The 15763-nt window shown below is 51.4% G+C and overlaps 1 protein-coding gene across 17 annotated transcripts in view; it reads left to right on the top strand.

Moving 5' to 3' along the window:
• Positions 1–3155: 3155 nt before the first annotated feature.
• The window catches only part of CUX1 (cut like homeobox 1), a gene marked incomplete at both ends in the record, with an annotated part of 322665 nt that continues 310057 nt past the window's right edge, over positions 3156–15763 (top strand). For 12 of the 17 annotated variants that reach the window (XM_084251633.1, XM_084251632.1, XM_084251634.1 and 9 more), the window contains one exon: positions 3156–3218. In XM_084251633.1, coding sequence (XP_084107759.1) covers positions 3156–3218 — 63 coding nt within the window. Of the gene's footprint in view, positions 3219–4391; positions 4719–15763 lie in introns of those variants that run through there. The other 5 variants (XM_084251637.1, XM_084251636.1, XM_084251635.1 and 2 more) reach the window with 3 other exon arrangements.

Genomic DNA, 15763 nt, shown 5'->3' with positions numbered 1-15763 from the left:
TATGGGGCTCATGTATTTTGTTGCCTCATTTGAGATAAGTTGTATTTCATTTAAATGTGTCAGAAACAAACATTTATTTTAGTCAGGTGCTCCCATACCTGATTACTTGGGGCTTGATCTTTGAAAGTTTAGACTGGTGAACTAGGCACATATTGGAAACTGAGCTTTCTTTCCCTAAAGGAAAAAAGTCTGAAGGTCAAAAAGTGAAAATAATCCTTCTGGCTGTTTTTCTGGGGCTTTATTCTCAGTAATGCCAATTTTGAGTGAAGGTACTTCCTGGTACTGAGTCAAGAAGCACCTTGTTAACCTGTCTCTTTTTCACACTTCATTCTGGGGGGTTATAGCCATTATCCTAATGTCACTGTAGGTGATAATGGAGATCTGGGTCCTAAAACCTTTCCAGTGTCTGAATATTTTATGCAGTACACAGCCTTGTAGAGCCACAGTATTTGGGTGTCTGTGGGACCTCTTGAGCTCTACAATGGTAAGGCTGAAAGTCAATCTGAAAAATAAAACAAACACAGAAACTAGCTTTAGAGAGAGATACAACTTGTTCTTATTCCATGCCTATATTTAAGAAAAACACAACGGTACTTCAAAAAACGTTTTTGAAGTTCCTGCTGATTAATTCATCAGCTAAATAACTTATGACCACTGCTTTATCTCGGGTGATTTTCCTTTTCAAATGGTAACATTTTGTGATGCTGGCAAAGTAATTCTAAACTCCCTCCCGCCTCCATAGAAAGCAAAAAAAACCTTGTAAAACCGAAAACTTTGGTACAGAAATCTAAATTTTATTTAAATAGAGCTTAACCTCTGGGTCAGTCAATGTAGTGTTTCTCTTCTAAGTCAAATTAGCATGCAAATAATATAAGTGTAACCAGAAATGCAACAAGGGGTTTTCAATACGCATCAAATTTATTTCTAAAATATTGCAGTGAATTGAACCCTGAATTCCAACCAGATGTACTTCCGGAGTATTACACAGGTCATATATATTTCACTTTTTGGGTTCAAAGCCAGAGGCTCGACATGATAATTAGATTGAGAACATCCGCACCAAATCCAAACCATTTCTCTGATCCTTCCTTGAGCCTTCCCCACGGGAGGACTTTTTTTTTTTTTTTTAAGCTCCTGCACATTTTATTTGTCTCGCCACTTTTAGGATAATTCCGAGGTCTCGACTGGCCGCCACCACACCAACAGCAGGGGAGGGCGCACCCCCGCCCCAGTCCCCCTCAGTGTGGGTGCGGAGAGGAGTCCAGCTGTGGCCTTACGTAGGCGCCGAACGGCCCGAGGTGGCAACGCCGTTTCCCGCCCGGGGCCTGTCTCTGGGACAGGGCGTGGCCAGGCGCGGGGGGCCGGGGCGCGCGGGTGGGCACGTGGGCGGGGACCAGGAGCCGCCAGTGTCGTGGCGCCGCTGCCCTCTACTGGGCGGCGCGGTCGGAGCTGCAGCGCGGCCGCCAGCCGACTGTGCGCGCGGGCTCCGGCGCCCCACGCTCGGGCGGCGCTCGGCGTCGGGAAGTCCATAGTGCCCTTGCCTGGCGCGGCGTCCCGCCATCTGGGACCCAGGGTCCCCACGGGCCCTCCTGCCCCGCCCGCCTCCTGCTCCTTCTGCTGGTCCGGGCGGCGGTGCGGACACGGGGGGACCCCGCCCCAGACCTCGGGAGACGCGCGTTGACACACGCGGGGCGCCAGGTCCGCGGGGCGAGACCTGGGGGCGCGTGTGCTCTCTCAGTCTGGGGGGGCTTTCCTTTCCTGTCCGTTCTTTCCAAAACGCTGAGGTGCCTCCAACGATCAGCGCTAAATCCTCGAACTCGGTTGCAAAGCAATTATAATCCACTTACATGTTTTATTGTGTATTCCATACAGATTTTATTTACATATAATTTTCAAGATTAAGGAATTTGGGGATTTGTTTTAACTAATTACACGTTAAATGAAGTGCGGGAGAGTCAAAGTACAGTATTCCTCCTGGAAAGCCGAACTCACACGTGTGTGTATAATCAATTAAAGATGACGACCGTAAAACGTGTGCTTTTGCCAGTTTTCTGCGAAGAAAGTAATCAAAGAGAATTTACTTTTCGGCTGAAACGTTAGTATTTCTGAAAACGAGGGACCATATTTTCTGTGACCAGAGCACCCACACTTTCCAAGTTTCTGCACCCAGAGGCGTGAAAGCCGAGGTGTCTAAACTGCAGGAAGTTTCTGGGGCTGCTCCGCGGCGACCAGGCGGGGGGATACGGACTGGGCTCCCAGACCTTTCCTGTGGTGGCCTGAACGGGCCCGGCTCGGGCTGGTCCGGCCCCTCGGGCCCGCGGACCCCCGGCCCTGGCCACGGGAATCGCGGCACGTTGCGGTGCGGCGAGGGGCCCGCGCGGCCACGGGGTCTGTCATTAACATGTGCAACGACCAGAGGGTCGGAGCTGGTCTCCCCAGGTCCACTCCCCCCAGCACGGCGCGCGGGTCCCAGCCGGCTCGGAGTCCGAGGCCCGCGGCGTGCCCCAGGCGGGCAGCGGGCGCCGACCGTCGACGCACCCCGCGCGCTCGCGGCTGCGGTGGGCCGGGGCCGGGCGGCTCCGGGCTCGGGCAGGTGGTCGCCGCGGCTCCGCGCGCAGGGCTCCCGGCTGGAGGGCGAGCGCCAGCGGCGCGCGGGGACGCCCGGCCAGACGCGGCGGGCGGCCCCCAGCCCGGGCTCCGACGCGCGGCGCTCGGCCGCCGCCCGCGCCCCCCGGGGCCCCAGATCCGCCCCAGGTGAGCCGGGCCCCCGACCTCGCTCCCGGGCCCGAGGCGTCCCTCCCGCCGCCCTCCAGCGCCCCCTCGGGGCCGGGCCGGCGTCCGCCGCCGTCCGCTGGGGCTGGGGGCCCGGCAGGGGCGGGGGTCGCGGGCCGGGCGCCCGCGCGCCGAGGGCGGGGGAAGGGGCCGCGCGCGCCAGGCCGGCGGCGGCCGCCGCGCCCTCGGGCTCCGACTCCGGCTCCGGCTCGGGCTCGCCATGGCTGCGGCGGCGCCGTGAGGAGGAGTCCGCGTCCTCCGTGGCGGCGGCGGCGGCCGGCTCCAGGCCGGGTTTTGGCGCCGCCCGCCTGCTGCCTCCTGGCGGCTCCTGAACTCCAGCCCCCTCTCTATCAGCCTCTCACTCCGTCTCAATATGTCTCAAGATGGCGGCCAATGTGGGATCGATGTTTCAATATTGGAAGCGCTTTGATTTACAGCAGCTGCAGGTCAGGCTTCTCCTCGCTCGGCCTCTCGCCCGGGGGTGGGGGCTGCGGGCGGTCGCGGCCTCCCCCGGGGCTCCGGGCTGCCCGGCCGCCGGGGGGCCGCGGCGGCGGGGAGGAGGGGGTGCCGGGGAAAGCGGGGCCGAGTCGGGGACAAGTCCCTCTCGCTCCCCGGCCCCCATTGATAACTCGCTTGATCAGAAATTGATCCTCTTTGTTCAATTCATCGATCAGCCCAAGATGGCGCCGGGAGCCGCCGCCGCCACCGCTGCCCCTGGTGTCTGCCCCCACCCCGGGCGCCCCCCCGGCCCTGCGCCGCCGTCGCCACCGCCGCCGCGGCGGGACCGGGGAGGGGGCGGCCCCGGCGGCCCGCGGGGCGCGCGCGCGGGCGGGGGGCGGCGGCGGCGGGCGGCGGCGGCGGAGGGCGCTGCGCCGGGAGGGGGCTGCGGCCCGGCGGCGGCGCCCGACCGCGCGCCCCGCGCCCCCGGCCCGCCGTCTTCCCCGGGAAAGTTTGTGGGGAGTTGCTGTGGGGGGTGAAGCGCCTGCCTCTCAGGAGGAGCCGCCGCCGCTGCCGCCGGCGCGGCGGAGCTGGGGCTGGTGGCGCTGTGGTGCCGCCGGCTCGGGGGAGGGTCAGAGCGGCCACCGGCGGCGGCGGCGCGGCCCGGCTCCGGCCAGGCGGGCGGGTGACCGGCCGGTCGGCCGGGCGTCCGCGCTCCCCGGCCGGCCCGCGCCCGGGTCGCCGTCCCCGGCTGTCAACGGTGCGGGCCGCGCCGCCGCTCTCGCGCCCGGCGCCCCGCGCGGACCCCGGGGTTTGTTTACGTCCGGGCGGGCGCCCCGGGGCCACCCGCGGACCCCGCAGCCGCCCCGCTCTTTTGTGTGCGTGCGAAGTGGCGCGGGCCGGGCCCCCCGCGGCCAGGGACCCGGGTAGGGGCGCTTTGGGGAAACTTGCGAGGGGCGGCGGGGGCGCCCCGTGCGCGGAGCCGGTGGCCCCGGCGAGCGTCCGTTGGCGCGGGTGCCGGCTCGGGCGGAGAGCGGCAACTTTCCCCGGCTTAGGCCCGGCGCTGCGCCCCGGGGCGCCTGCTCCCCGCCGCCTGTCTGTGCGGCCCCCGGTACCCCGCCCGCCCCGCTCCTGAGGCCCTCCTGGGGAGTCCTGCCCGCCCGGTGGGGTCGGAGGGCGCAATGGAACCTGCGGCGGGGCCGCCGCGAAACGCCTTCTTGGGTCGGGCTCTCGAAAGCAAAGCCCAGGGGGCCCGGCTGGACTGTTGCGTGCCGGACGCGGGTCCGCGCGCCGAGCCCCGGGCGCCGCCGAGAGAGTGTGCCGGGGCTCCCCATTCGGTGCCCGAGCCGCCGCGTCCAGGGGGCGCGTTCCTGCCGGCCGCCCCCCACCCTGAGGAGCGGCGTGCCCTCGGGGTCTGCCCGGAACGTGCCAGCTCGGCGCTCACGGCTCCTGGACAGCCCCGGGACTCTGCCAGGTGGATGTTGTGCGTAGCTGGAGCCAAGTTGAAGGTGAGCGGCATGTGAGCTCCGTGAGCGCAGGGAGGGAGGGCGGGCGGGCGGGCGGGTGGGTGGTCTGCGACTTGAAGGGTACAGGGTAGCGTGGCACCCCGGGAGGGGGATGTCCCGCAGTGCCCCTGGGGTACGGCTGCGGCTCCCGGCTCTCAGGTGCGCCTGAAGGTAAACTTGGCCGAACTTTGCTAGCCGCAGGACTGGGGATAGTGACCTGCAGTACTTAGAGGAGAGCAGATCGACTCCGGTTGCAGGCTCGCAGGCAGCGAAGCCGATTGGATTAAAACATATAAATGGAGTCTGACAACTTTAATTGTATATGCTTGTTTTCTGCCGTTGCCTACGTAAGAACGATAAAGCCGACTCATAGTCGTTATGAAATTTCTTCAAAATTCTCGCTTAACTAGGAAGAAGACTATGTGAAATATGTATTTCCGATAAGATTAAAACTTAAAGGAGTTTGAGTATTTATTGACTAAAATAGATTACTCCAAAGTGTCTATTGTGTAAATTAGATTCCTGAGTGTAATGAACACAGCCGAATGGCATTTTTGATAAATTGGTCTACCCTGTTTTAGTAAAAATAGCTCCCTTTTACCATAATTTAATTCCTGTGCTTACTGTAAAACCCGTTGTGGAGTTTTAAGAGACAAACCTTAATATTTCCCCCCCCTTGTCTTCCTAAATGTGGCATTCTACCTTAATATCAATGAAGGTTCTTTTTTAAGCATTCTGGCAAAACTGCCTGCGAAATGTGTTTGTTTTCTAGAGTTAGAAGATTTTGTGAGCTCTTCCAGCGCTCCCACCCCAACACACACAGGGTCTCGTGAGGACATTTAACTGTAACTCCAGGACCCAGGGCAAAGTTTCCGTGTCAGTTTATGTGAATGAATTTTAACATTTGTTCTTGAATTAAAAAAAAACAAAACAAAAACCCTTTGTCTGAGCATCATTCTCTTTAATGGGCCGGTAGGTAACAGCTTGTCCTTAGATGGTTTTCCTGTATTGTCCCTTCATCAACTTCAGTTGACTGTGGAATGCTGAACTTCAACATAGGGCCTATCTCCCTGTCCTGAGGAGGCCCTTTGAGTTATCTGGTTTAGTGTCATCTCTATTCCCACAGACACCAAGTGAGCCAGTGAGACAAAACCTTTGAGAGAGAATTCATTAGTTTCAGACTCTTGTCAACTTTGCAGAACCCCACGCATTGAGATGGGGTTGCCTGCAGAGCCCACTGCTGGTTGTGGCCTTGCCACTCGCTAGAGAAGAGGTTGGGGCTCAGCTGGCCCTAGCTCGGAGCTGGAAGCGTAAGTGAGTCCCTGGATCTGAGGGGTCTCTCCCCCTATGCCGAAAGCCAGGGCTGCGGTGTTCTTGTCCTTCCGCTTTCTGTCCCGAAGCCGCCTTGGGAAGAGTTTCTGAAGATTGAGTCCAATTTCGTTTCTTTTTTAGTCCCAAAAGCTTGTGATATGGAAGTTTCATTGCTAAGACTAGTTGGACAAGTTTTTATCCTATCCCAGATTTGTTTAAAAAAAAAGTCTCTTTTAAAAATAAGAAAAACACCACTGTATAAATTTACCTTTTAAGCACAAGTTTGAAAAGAGGACACTTTCTAAAACAAGCTCATGTAACGCTGTGTGTTAGTATAGCTTTTGGGCATGGGGCCTGCCTGTGACTGGCTCCCCATTGGGGCATTATTCCTGAATGGTGACTGTGTTCTCTACATAATCTTTGCAAAAGTAATCTTTAAATGTTTTTCTCTTTTTCAAAATAAAACAATTTCATTTTTGCCAAAAGTCCTTTTTCTGGTTGCCTTTATTTTCTTCTGTTATGGAAATATGTATGTTACCAGCCATTCCCCATAAGAAGTATGATATTTTGATTGAAATATATAGCCCTCCTAGTAGCCTTTATGAAGCAATGAGTAAACAAATCTAGGTTTTCTGTACTGCTGCTGTCTATTTTTTTCTTCGGTGTTCTTGGTTCTTTCAGTGCTGGTGTCTTTGGGATTAGATGAGAGAAGGGGTCACATTATCAATTAAATTTTTTTTTTTTTTCTGTCTGAAACTGTGTGTAGGCATTTTTTAAAAAGTGCAAGTCAGTGAAGGGATGGAGTTATGCAACAGCTCCTGATACAGCTGGGTCCATCGAGACCCCCTTTGCCCGCCTCCCCAGTTGTACATTTCTCCTGCCAGTAGTTTGCTCCTTGAGAAAGTTGGAAAGGGGGACAAATCGCCAATCCCCTCAGGAGTTATTCCCTCCTAATCCACTGAGCTAACCTTAAAAATGATGTCTGATGGGCTGATGGAGCCTGAGAACCTTTACTGGCTGTTGAAAAAGTCCTCTGCCCTGTTGTGTACAATTAAAACAACCCCGCTGGGGTTTATGCGGGAGCTGTGCAGAATGTTTCTTTGACAGAGATTTATTCTTTGACTGTGCTCACAGCCTGAATGGGAGGAAACTTCCTCATTTGAACTCCCCTCTGGGTCTACCTGTAGCAGTCAACAATCAAAACTGCTCCTGAGGCTGTGCTCACATTCCGTGTCTTAGGAGAGAAAACAAGGCTGGAAGTAGAAAATCCATATTCGTGTCAGCTCATTTATAAAGCCAGAGTAACATCCACAGTGAAATGAAGGAAGGACAAATTTGTTAGAGGAAACTTGTATACTTTTTAAAAAAGAAATTAATTGTGTGGAAAAAAAACCAATAGAACTTGGCCAAATTCCTACCCATGCTTCCATTTTATATAGTTCACCCATTTGGCCTCATGTACATTTCACATTTTTAAAAGACAGGTGCATCTGAAGGATTGTAACAAATGCTACCTACAAGTTAGGATAAAAGTTAATCTGACATAAAACATTGTACTTTATGCATTACCTAAAAACCTATTTCAAATCATTTAATGTATGACTTAAAAAACATTGCCTTCCCTAACGAAAGGCACTTTTTTACATGTAATTATCAAAGATAGAAATTCATGCATCTATCCTATTGTTTTGTCTGAAGCTTTGCATTATGGCTGCGGAGAGATAGTTTTGGTTTCAGCTGAAATTCCCCTGCCTCTTGATTGTTTAAACTAGACCTTTAATCTTATTTTAACATACTTAAAATGTTCAAAAACCCCGGAAGAATTGTTTTGTATAAGTAGCAAGTGAATGCAGTTTAAACACTCAAGCAATTTTGGGATTTAATTGGAAACAGGTGGAATTCTTGGAATCCTGTGTTTGAATCTTACTATAGTGAAGCATAGACACTTTTTACTGGGGCCACTCATTTTGTTGAAGCTATGCGAAGAGGGGCCCAGGATATCTCAGATTGCTGTTTACCTGGATGTTCCAGTTGTGCTGGTGTCCTAGGAAGAGGCTGCCTTCATATACCTGGATGCTCTGGAGAGCCACCAGTGTGCGAGTTGTAGAGTGAAAAGGAAACTTTAATGGCGTGATTAGACTAGCCGCTTAATATCTGTATCGTATGACTTATAGTACAGAGTTGCAAATTCATTTGTGATTTCTGATTTAATAAACATTAATGACACGAGCATTTGGATACGTTTTATTATATCTGGGTAATGATTTAGAATTTAGAGAGAAACTACTTTCCCTAAAAGTTCTGCATTAGTAATGTAAGCTTAGATAGCACCCCCCCTCACCACCTGAGGGGAACTCCCCACAGGTTTCGGGGAGCAGTTTTAATAAAATATTAATGGAGAGGCCCTCTGAATTGTGTAAGTCATTTTTTCCTATTCTGGTTTTTGATCTGTGTTCCTCAAAGTTCTGGTGTTGCTATCTGTTTATGAACCAAGTTTTGGTTGATGTTTAGCTGTTGATTTTATTGAAGACAGCTAAGATTTGTACTGAGCAGTTGGTCCTGTCACACTTCTGGGCTTGCAGAGCTGTAATCAGTCCTTCTGCTTCTCATCTGTCTTCTGAGAAAGTTGGTAGAAGAGCAGTCTTCAGCCTTCAGGGGATGTCCCTGCAGGAAGTTACCAGGGATTGAAGGGGCACCTGTGGTGAAGGGGAGAAATGTGCCTGAAGCAACTTTGAAGCACCTGGACAAATGCACCTGGGTTGTGATTTAGAGATTTTTACAAGAATGTGTGTGCTGCCCTCATCACATAATATGACACAGTTAAAAAGACATAATGAGGGCAAACAAGTCTTTCAGAAAGATAGCTAATTTGTTGCAAAGTCCATCAAGAACCTTTCCTTTGAAAAGTAAACAACCCTCTAATAAAAATAACCCTAGGGCCTCCCTGGTGGCGCAGGGGTTGCAGAGAGCCACTGCAGCCCGAGTTCCATCCCTGGCTGGCCAGGGAGCTATCCACCTGGCGCAGCAGACCTCTCCTGACTCACCTGCTGCTCCCCTCAGCAGTGTATTTCAGTCAGTCTGCCTGTTCTGTTCCCCGCTCTGTCTCTGGTGAATCCTCTCATCACCCGCACCTCTAGCTTACACCCCAGTTCTTGTGTGCAGAAATAAATAAATCTTAAAAAAATACATATAACCCTCATTCTTGCTGTCATTAAATCCTGATAGGATGATGTTCGTGCACACTGAAAAAAGAAAAAAAAAATGCTGTGAATTTCTTCATTGAAATCTGAAGGCTTTTCTTTACTGCTCAAGGCCCGGGGCAGCCACAGAATTTTGTGTTTAGTACAGCCATGGTCCATGAGCAGTTCAGGAGGTTCCACAAACAGGATTGGTACAGATTCCAGCCCAGAGGAACCCCCTCATCCCTTCCCTAGGTTACATCTCAGTAGCAACATCAAATGGTGACTGGGAAGGCGTGAGCAGGGGAGTCCTCATTCCTCTACGGATCACCACAAATGCTGAAGAACATCTGGAAAGATTGCCTGGAAGGAGGGTCGTCTTGACTGAAACAGACTAGATTCTGCTTGCTTTTACTGCAGCATTTGTGAAAACGGGTTGGGATTACCAGCAGAGTGTCCACACCTTCATGAAACACAGAGACGGCGAGAGAACCCGAGGCCTGGTGGCTCTTGCCCGTGGCCCACTCAGTCAGCGACTATCAAAATCCTGGATGGTTTTGACTGATTTATGAAGCGAATGTCAGAGTAAATTGCCAGATCTTATTCTGAAGCTTGTTCTTTCCTGGTGTTAGATTACCCCTAGTATGGCAGCATGAACCCTGTTTTCTTAAAGCTATCTATTTGGCTTATTCTACAGATAAAAGCAGTTAATGCTTTTTTAAAAAGTTATTTATCGGGCCTCCCTGGTGGCGCAGTGGTTGAGCGCTGGGTTGCGAAGCTGCCTGCAGCCTCTGCAGCACTGGTTCGATCCCTGGAGGGTCCCACATGGTGCGCAGACCTCTCCTGCCGCCCGCTGCTCCCCTCAGCAGTGTACTTCGTCCATCTGCCTTCTGCTCTCCCCTCTGGCTCTGGTGAATTCTCTCACCCTTCCATGCTTCTGGCTGTACCCAGTGCTTGTATAAATAAATAAATAAATGAATCTTTAAAAAAAAAAAAGTTATATATGGTAGTTAGGTGCTCCAAATTTGGTTAAGGGAAAAACAAATTGACAAATTAGCTCTTTCTTAAGTGAACATTGCAAAATTGTGAGAAATAGAATGCCAGTCTTACTGTCATTAAAATTTTATTTGGGTGTTGACAGCTTTTGCTAAATGTGAGACATTCAGATCTTGTCCACCCAGCTGTAAAAAAACAAAACAAAACAAAAATACCCAACCACTGCAAGCTTCTTCTCAATTTCCTCTTGAAAGCAAATCAGTCTTCCTTAAAGAGTGAGTCTTTCTCCCGATAAACTGTTAATATTTTATTTTCTAACATTTTTATGCTTTTAAGATCAAAAAGAATATGAAGTCACTTTTTATGAAGTCACTTGGTTCAGAGATTACTTGGGACCTTGAGGGGTTGGTTTTTTTTTTTTTTTGTTTGGTTTTTTTTTTTGCTACCTTTTCCTCAGTTTTTGAGGAGAAATTGTACTTAGGAGAAAGTCATTTGATTAAGCTAGTAAATGATGCCAAGGGTAAGTTTTTTCCTTGAAGCGCCTGAAGCTGCAAACTTAAGCAAGGCCCCTGGGCAACAGCCCCAGGCCAAGGGCTCTTGGCACAGCCTCACTTGGGTGCTACCGCCCCAGGTACCTCCTGTCCCACTACCTGCCTTTTCTTGCCCCTTTCTGAGCTCCCGCCCTGCCAAGCCTGTCCCCTCCTTTGTTTTGACAACTGGTATTTTTTTTAAAAAAGTATTTGTGGAGTTCCATTATTTTGAGATTCTTGGAAGAAAGATACTATGTAAATGAAAATTAAAAATAAAATTCTTGCTGGAGGGAATTGTACATTTAATTTTTGATTAGATTTGGAAGACTTTTTCTCCTACTCTGAAATAGGAACATTCTGTTGCTCCTATCACCACTTTTGCATCATTCTGAAAGGTGTGGCAGATAATGGTAAAACATATCCTTTATTTTCTGTTTTTCACCATGGTAGTTGACCTAGAATGTGAACCCATACAGTTCCGCGTACAGTGAATTATTTCTGTCTCTCATTGTTCTGCTCTGTCCTCCCGGAGCATGTAGATGGCAGTTACTTACAGAACACAAGCCTTTTAAGGGGAAAAGGTTTTGAGTCACCAACCTATAGAAACTGTAACTATTAATGAGTAGACCTGCAAATCAAATTCCATCGTCCCTTCCTGTTCACACAGCAGCATATGAAACAGAAAGCTGAGCAGAGGAGCATTCCTGTGAATGAGCATAGAAGCATGACTTTGCTGGAGTTGCTTCATTCAGCTATACCTCTGCTCACTGCTTCCTTACATAATGCTGCGTGCTGTCGCCGCTTTCTGCCAAGTAGGGGCCAAGGGCAGGTTGGAGTCATGCTTCTGTATGTGAGCGGGTCCTGGGAGCCAGACAGGAAGCCCAGGCAGCAGCTTGTCTCTCCATCCAAGTGACTGGGTCCTCCAGGGACCTCATTGTCACCAGCGAGCACAGAGGGCCAGTGAGGTGGCCTGGGCCTGGTGACCACTCACCTTGGAGAGCAGCACTGCACAGTTGGCAAGTTGGCATGGCTGGCCTTCCCAGAAGGAGTTCTCAGTCATCCCCCCTCCCAGCCCTGGCACCCCAAGTTTGTCAGCATTGACGTTTGGTTGGGAGAGGAAGGATATTGCCAGTTATGGTGGAATTTCACTGTCAGGGAAGAGAAGTGGTTTGTGATTGTTTTACGTTGCTCTGTGTTGGTATGTAATTATGCTGTCATTTTAAAACACGCTGATACTTTAATAAATCTTTTGTGTATGTGTATGCAGTTATTTTTGGGGGCTGCTTGTTGTATGTGAGAGCCAAATCTTTCGAATACACAAGTGCTGAGTTTGGAGGCTTTCTCTACTCATTTCAGAATTGTTCATTTGGAGCGGGTCTCAGTCCACTATGGATGTGACTGCCAGATTAATCTTCCCAAACCATTGATTTCATCATGTCATTCCTCTCCTTAAACACCCACAGTGGCTCACTTTGGCACAGAATCGAGAGCACATTCTTTAGGCTGGCAGACAGAGTTCCTTAGGGTTTTCTCTACCTTGCCTAAACCTTTTGCTCCACCTAGATGGATCCCAGGATCGTGCTCAATTTGGGAAACTCCCTTATCCTCCCTTTGCACATTGGAGTATCAGGCCTAATTTCACCCCCTACTTCTTTGCTGATTTGTGACCATTCTCCATGGATGCCCTTGTGCACCCGGCACTGGTGATGCAGAATAGGGTGGTGCTGGTGCCTACCTTGGAGAGGTGGGCAGCCTTCTGTGGGCAGAAGTGGACGGGGCAGATGGGATTTGGCTGTGACAGCTGTGGGCTGAGAGCTGGGTTGGCACCCTGGGAAAGCCCCCTAGAGGAGAAGTGTGCCTGAGAGAGAAGGTTCAGGAGAACAGTTGGGGTGGCTGGTGGTCTCTGGGGTCTCAGGTCTTGTCTGAATACCCAGCTCCCTCTTCTGGTGTTTCTGATTACTCAGCCCCACTGTAGCTTCTGACCTACCTTGCACTCAGCGCCCCTGCCTTCCCCCTCAGTGGTTACACGCCTGCTGTTGATCTGCCCTCTGCTGTGGCACCCAGTGGAGGGACTCTTAAGGGGGCAGGTCTGTGTGTGCTGATCTAGGACTCATTTCAGCTAGTTAAGAGTGCAAGCCAAATTCTTTCTAGCGTTACGAAAGATCGGTAGGTTATATTAAAATGGCTTTGTTTAGGTAGCTGTTGGTAGGTGCGCACTGGTAGAACATGAATTTCCTTTCCATTCCTATTTATTAAATTCCTTCTTTGCAAAGTGACATATACATTGACTGAGATATATATAATTGTATTTGTGGCACATAAAACATAAAAATATCACATCTTAAAAAATGGAATTGGGCAGAACGATTCTTTGACAGAGATTTATTCTTTGCTCACAGCCTGCTTGGGAGGAACCTTCCCCATCTGAAAGTCCATATTATAACAATCAGATACCAACACAGGCGCAGAGAGTAGCAAGAAAGGAAGGCTCTGGGTATCAGCACCTGAAGAAATTTCTCAACTGTTCGCGTCCCCCAGACAGTGTCCTGGGGGGGGGTCAGGTGTGCATCCGGACAGAGGCTTTGGCCAGCCCTGTTGCAGAGCCATGCCCTTCACAGCCTGCGTGCTTTCTCTGCTTCTTCATTTACAAAGAAAGTACCTAGGATATTTTTGTCGAGGTGACGTCACTGTCTGGCTGCACAGGCATTTGCATGGATTTGGAGAAGTGAGGGCTGCCAGGACTTTACTGAGAGGGGGCCAAGAGGAGTCAGAGACCCTGCTCCCCTGTGGGTGACTGATAGGGGGATGGGCCTGGCTTCCACAGGGGCAGGGAGGAGGGAGAGGAGTTACTCCAGGTAAGGGAAGAGGGTGTGCTCCTTCTGCTGGACTATGTGGGATTTGGGGGGACTGGTGGGAATTCAAGGGCTGAGCCCCGGGGCGAAGGAGTGGTGAGGCTCAGTAGACAAGGTGATGTTAAGGTGTAGGGGCTGGGTTGAGACCTGGTTTGAAATCTGTCAAGGATTTGTTTGCGATTTGGTTGGTGGTTGAGAGGTGGGGAGGGCTGAAGAACTAACTTGCCCAGTTCTGGAGCTAGAACCGCTGTGACTCGCCAGCAAGAGGGAGAAGAAAAGGAAGCATTGCTCCTAGTGTGGACTCTACTTACTGAAGCTGGTTTTATGTCAACTGGTGACAAGACAGAAGCTTAAAAAAAAAAATTTTTTTTTTTTTAAATACATTGCCAGCTATCATTCCCTGCGTATGAATTGTGGGCACGTGCTGGTTTAGGTTCTTGATTTCTTTCCTGTCATCCCCACTCCAGCCCCATAGAGGAGACACAGTCCCCGTGGGAGAGGGAGAAGCTAAGGCCAGTAGAAGTGGCCACCCAGGTCTCGGGGCAGCAGTCCATGTGTTTCCTGCTGCCCCCGAGCCTGGGTCAGTTGAAGAGGTGGGGTCGTCATGATGCGGCCGTGGGGGCCAGTCAGACGGGGCCCACGTCCACAGGCCACCCAAGTTGAGCAGCTTGAGGGGTGGCTGAGTCACTTGATGTGAGCATCTGGAGGTTAAAATAAAACCTGTGATGTGGACACCTTGCGGATGAGACCTTGTTGGATCTGAGGCGTTTTCTAGGGCCTCCCCCTTGGTCGGAGACTTCAGTCAGCCCTTAGTGATAGAGCCCCAAAGTGAGGGATTCACTGCATATCACCGCAAAGCACTGGCCACAGGGTTTTGTTTTCAAAGCAAAATGGGTGAAGGCACTTGGGGTGTGGTCAGTAAGAGACTGCCTCTCAGAGGGCTCTCAGGGGGACCTGAGAGGGGGCACCTTGTTGGATGACACTCCTTAGGTCTTAGCTTATTTTCCTCAAGGAATTATCATGGAAAAGCTGAGCGTTTAGGCAGCCCTGGATTCTGATGATATCTTTGCATGCCCAAGTTTTGTGATAATACAGCTTGTTTTTTAATGAAGTTACAATTTAAAAAGGAAATATACATAGAGATGTTTGGTTTTGGAACTAATGCAGCATCTTTGAGTGACGTTGTTTTGCGACTTTGCTTGCTTTTGGAATGACTGATTTTTCCATAGGCTGTTGGGGCCATTCGTTCATGCATTCATTCACCCCATGTGTCTCTGTGGTGTCAGATTGTGGTACTGGATCCATTCAAGCCCCTGGGGTGCCAAGGGGACTAAGCCCCTGTCTTGCAGGGCACATGGAGTTTCCTTGAGTGTCACATTAAAAGGGCGGTGGTGCCTGTGTGGGCAGGGCAGGGCAGGGCAGGGCAGGGCAGGGCAGGGCAGGGCAGGGCAGGGCAGGGCAGGGCCGGCTTGAGACAAGTGGGCCTGGGCTATTTACTCCATTGACTTGTTTCCTCTCCCTGGACAGGCACTGCTTCCAGGAGATGTTCTAATGATCAGACAGCAGGAAATCCCTGCCCTCAAGGCTATTACATTCTAGCAGGGGAACCAGAGTAACTAAATTACAGAGTGCAGGTACCCAGTGCTCCACCAGAGCAGACAGCAGGCCCTCCAGCAGAGCCCCAGAGGGATGGCTGTGTTCTGAAGGCCTTAGAAATACTGCTTTTTAAATTGAAGAGTGAGAACTCAGCATTCAGATTTGTGTTTAGGAGGATCCTTGTGGAAACCCCCTATGACCTCCTGACCAGATGGTAGAAGGAGGGGTAGTGAAAAATGGAAGTGCCAGCAGTGAGACATGGAGAGGGCCTGGGCTAGGGGGGATCTTAGGGTGGACCCTGGGGCCAGGGAGGGGGTCCCTGGGTGGTGGTGGTCATGGGGTGAGGGGCATTTGCACTGGCCACTTGAGAGGCAGGAATCAGCAGAGGAAACAGACTGGGAAGGGTCAGGATGCCCAGCCCGGAGGAGTGGTTTCAGAGAGCACTTGACGCTCAGCAGGCTGGTATAACTGGCCCCCAGCACTGGCCCTTTCAGAGGTGGCCTGTGCACATGGACGCCTGACTGGTCCCCACGGGTTTATTAAAAGCAGTGGGGTGACTGCTCCGTACTGGAGGTTTGGGTGTG

Source organism: Talpa europaea (genome assembly GCF_964194135.1).
Source record: "Talpa europaea genome assembly, chromosome: 12".
NCBI classification, from domain to species: Eukaryota; Metazoa; Chordata; class Mammalia; order Eulipotyphla; family Talpidae; genus Talpa; species Talpa europaea.
This window is presented reverse-complemented; position numbering and strand designations above follow the sequence as displayed.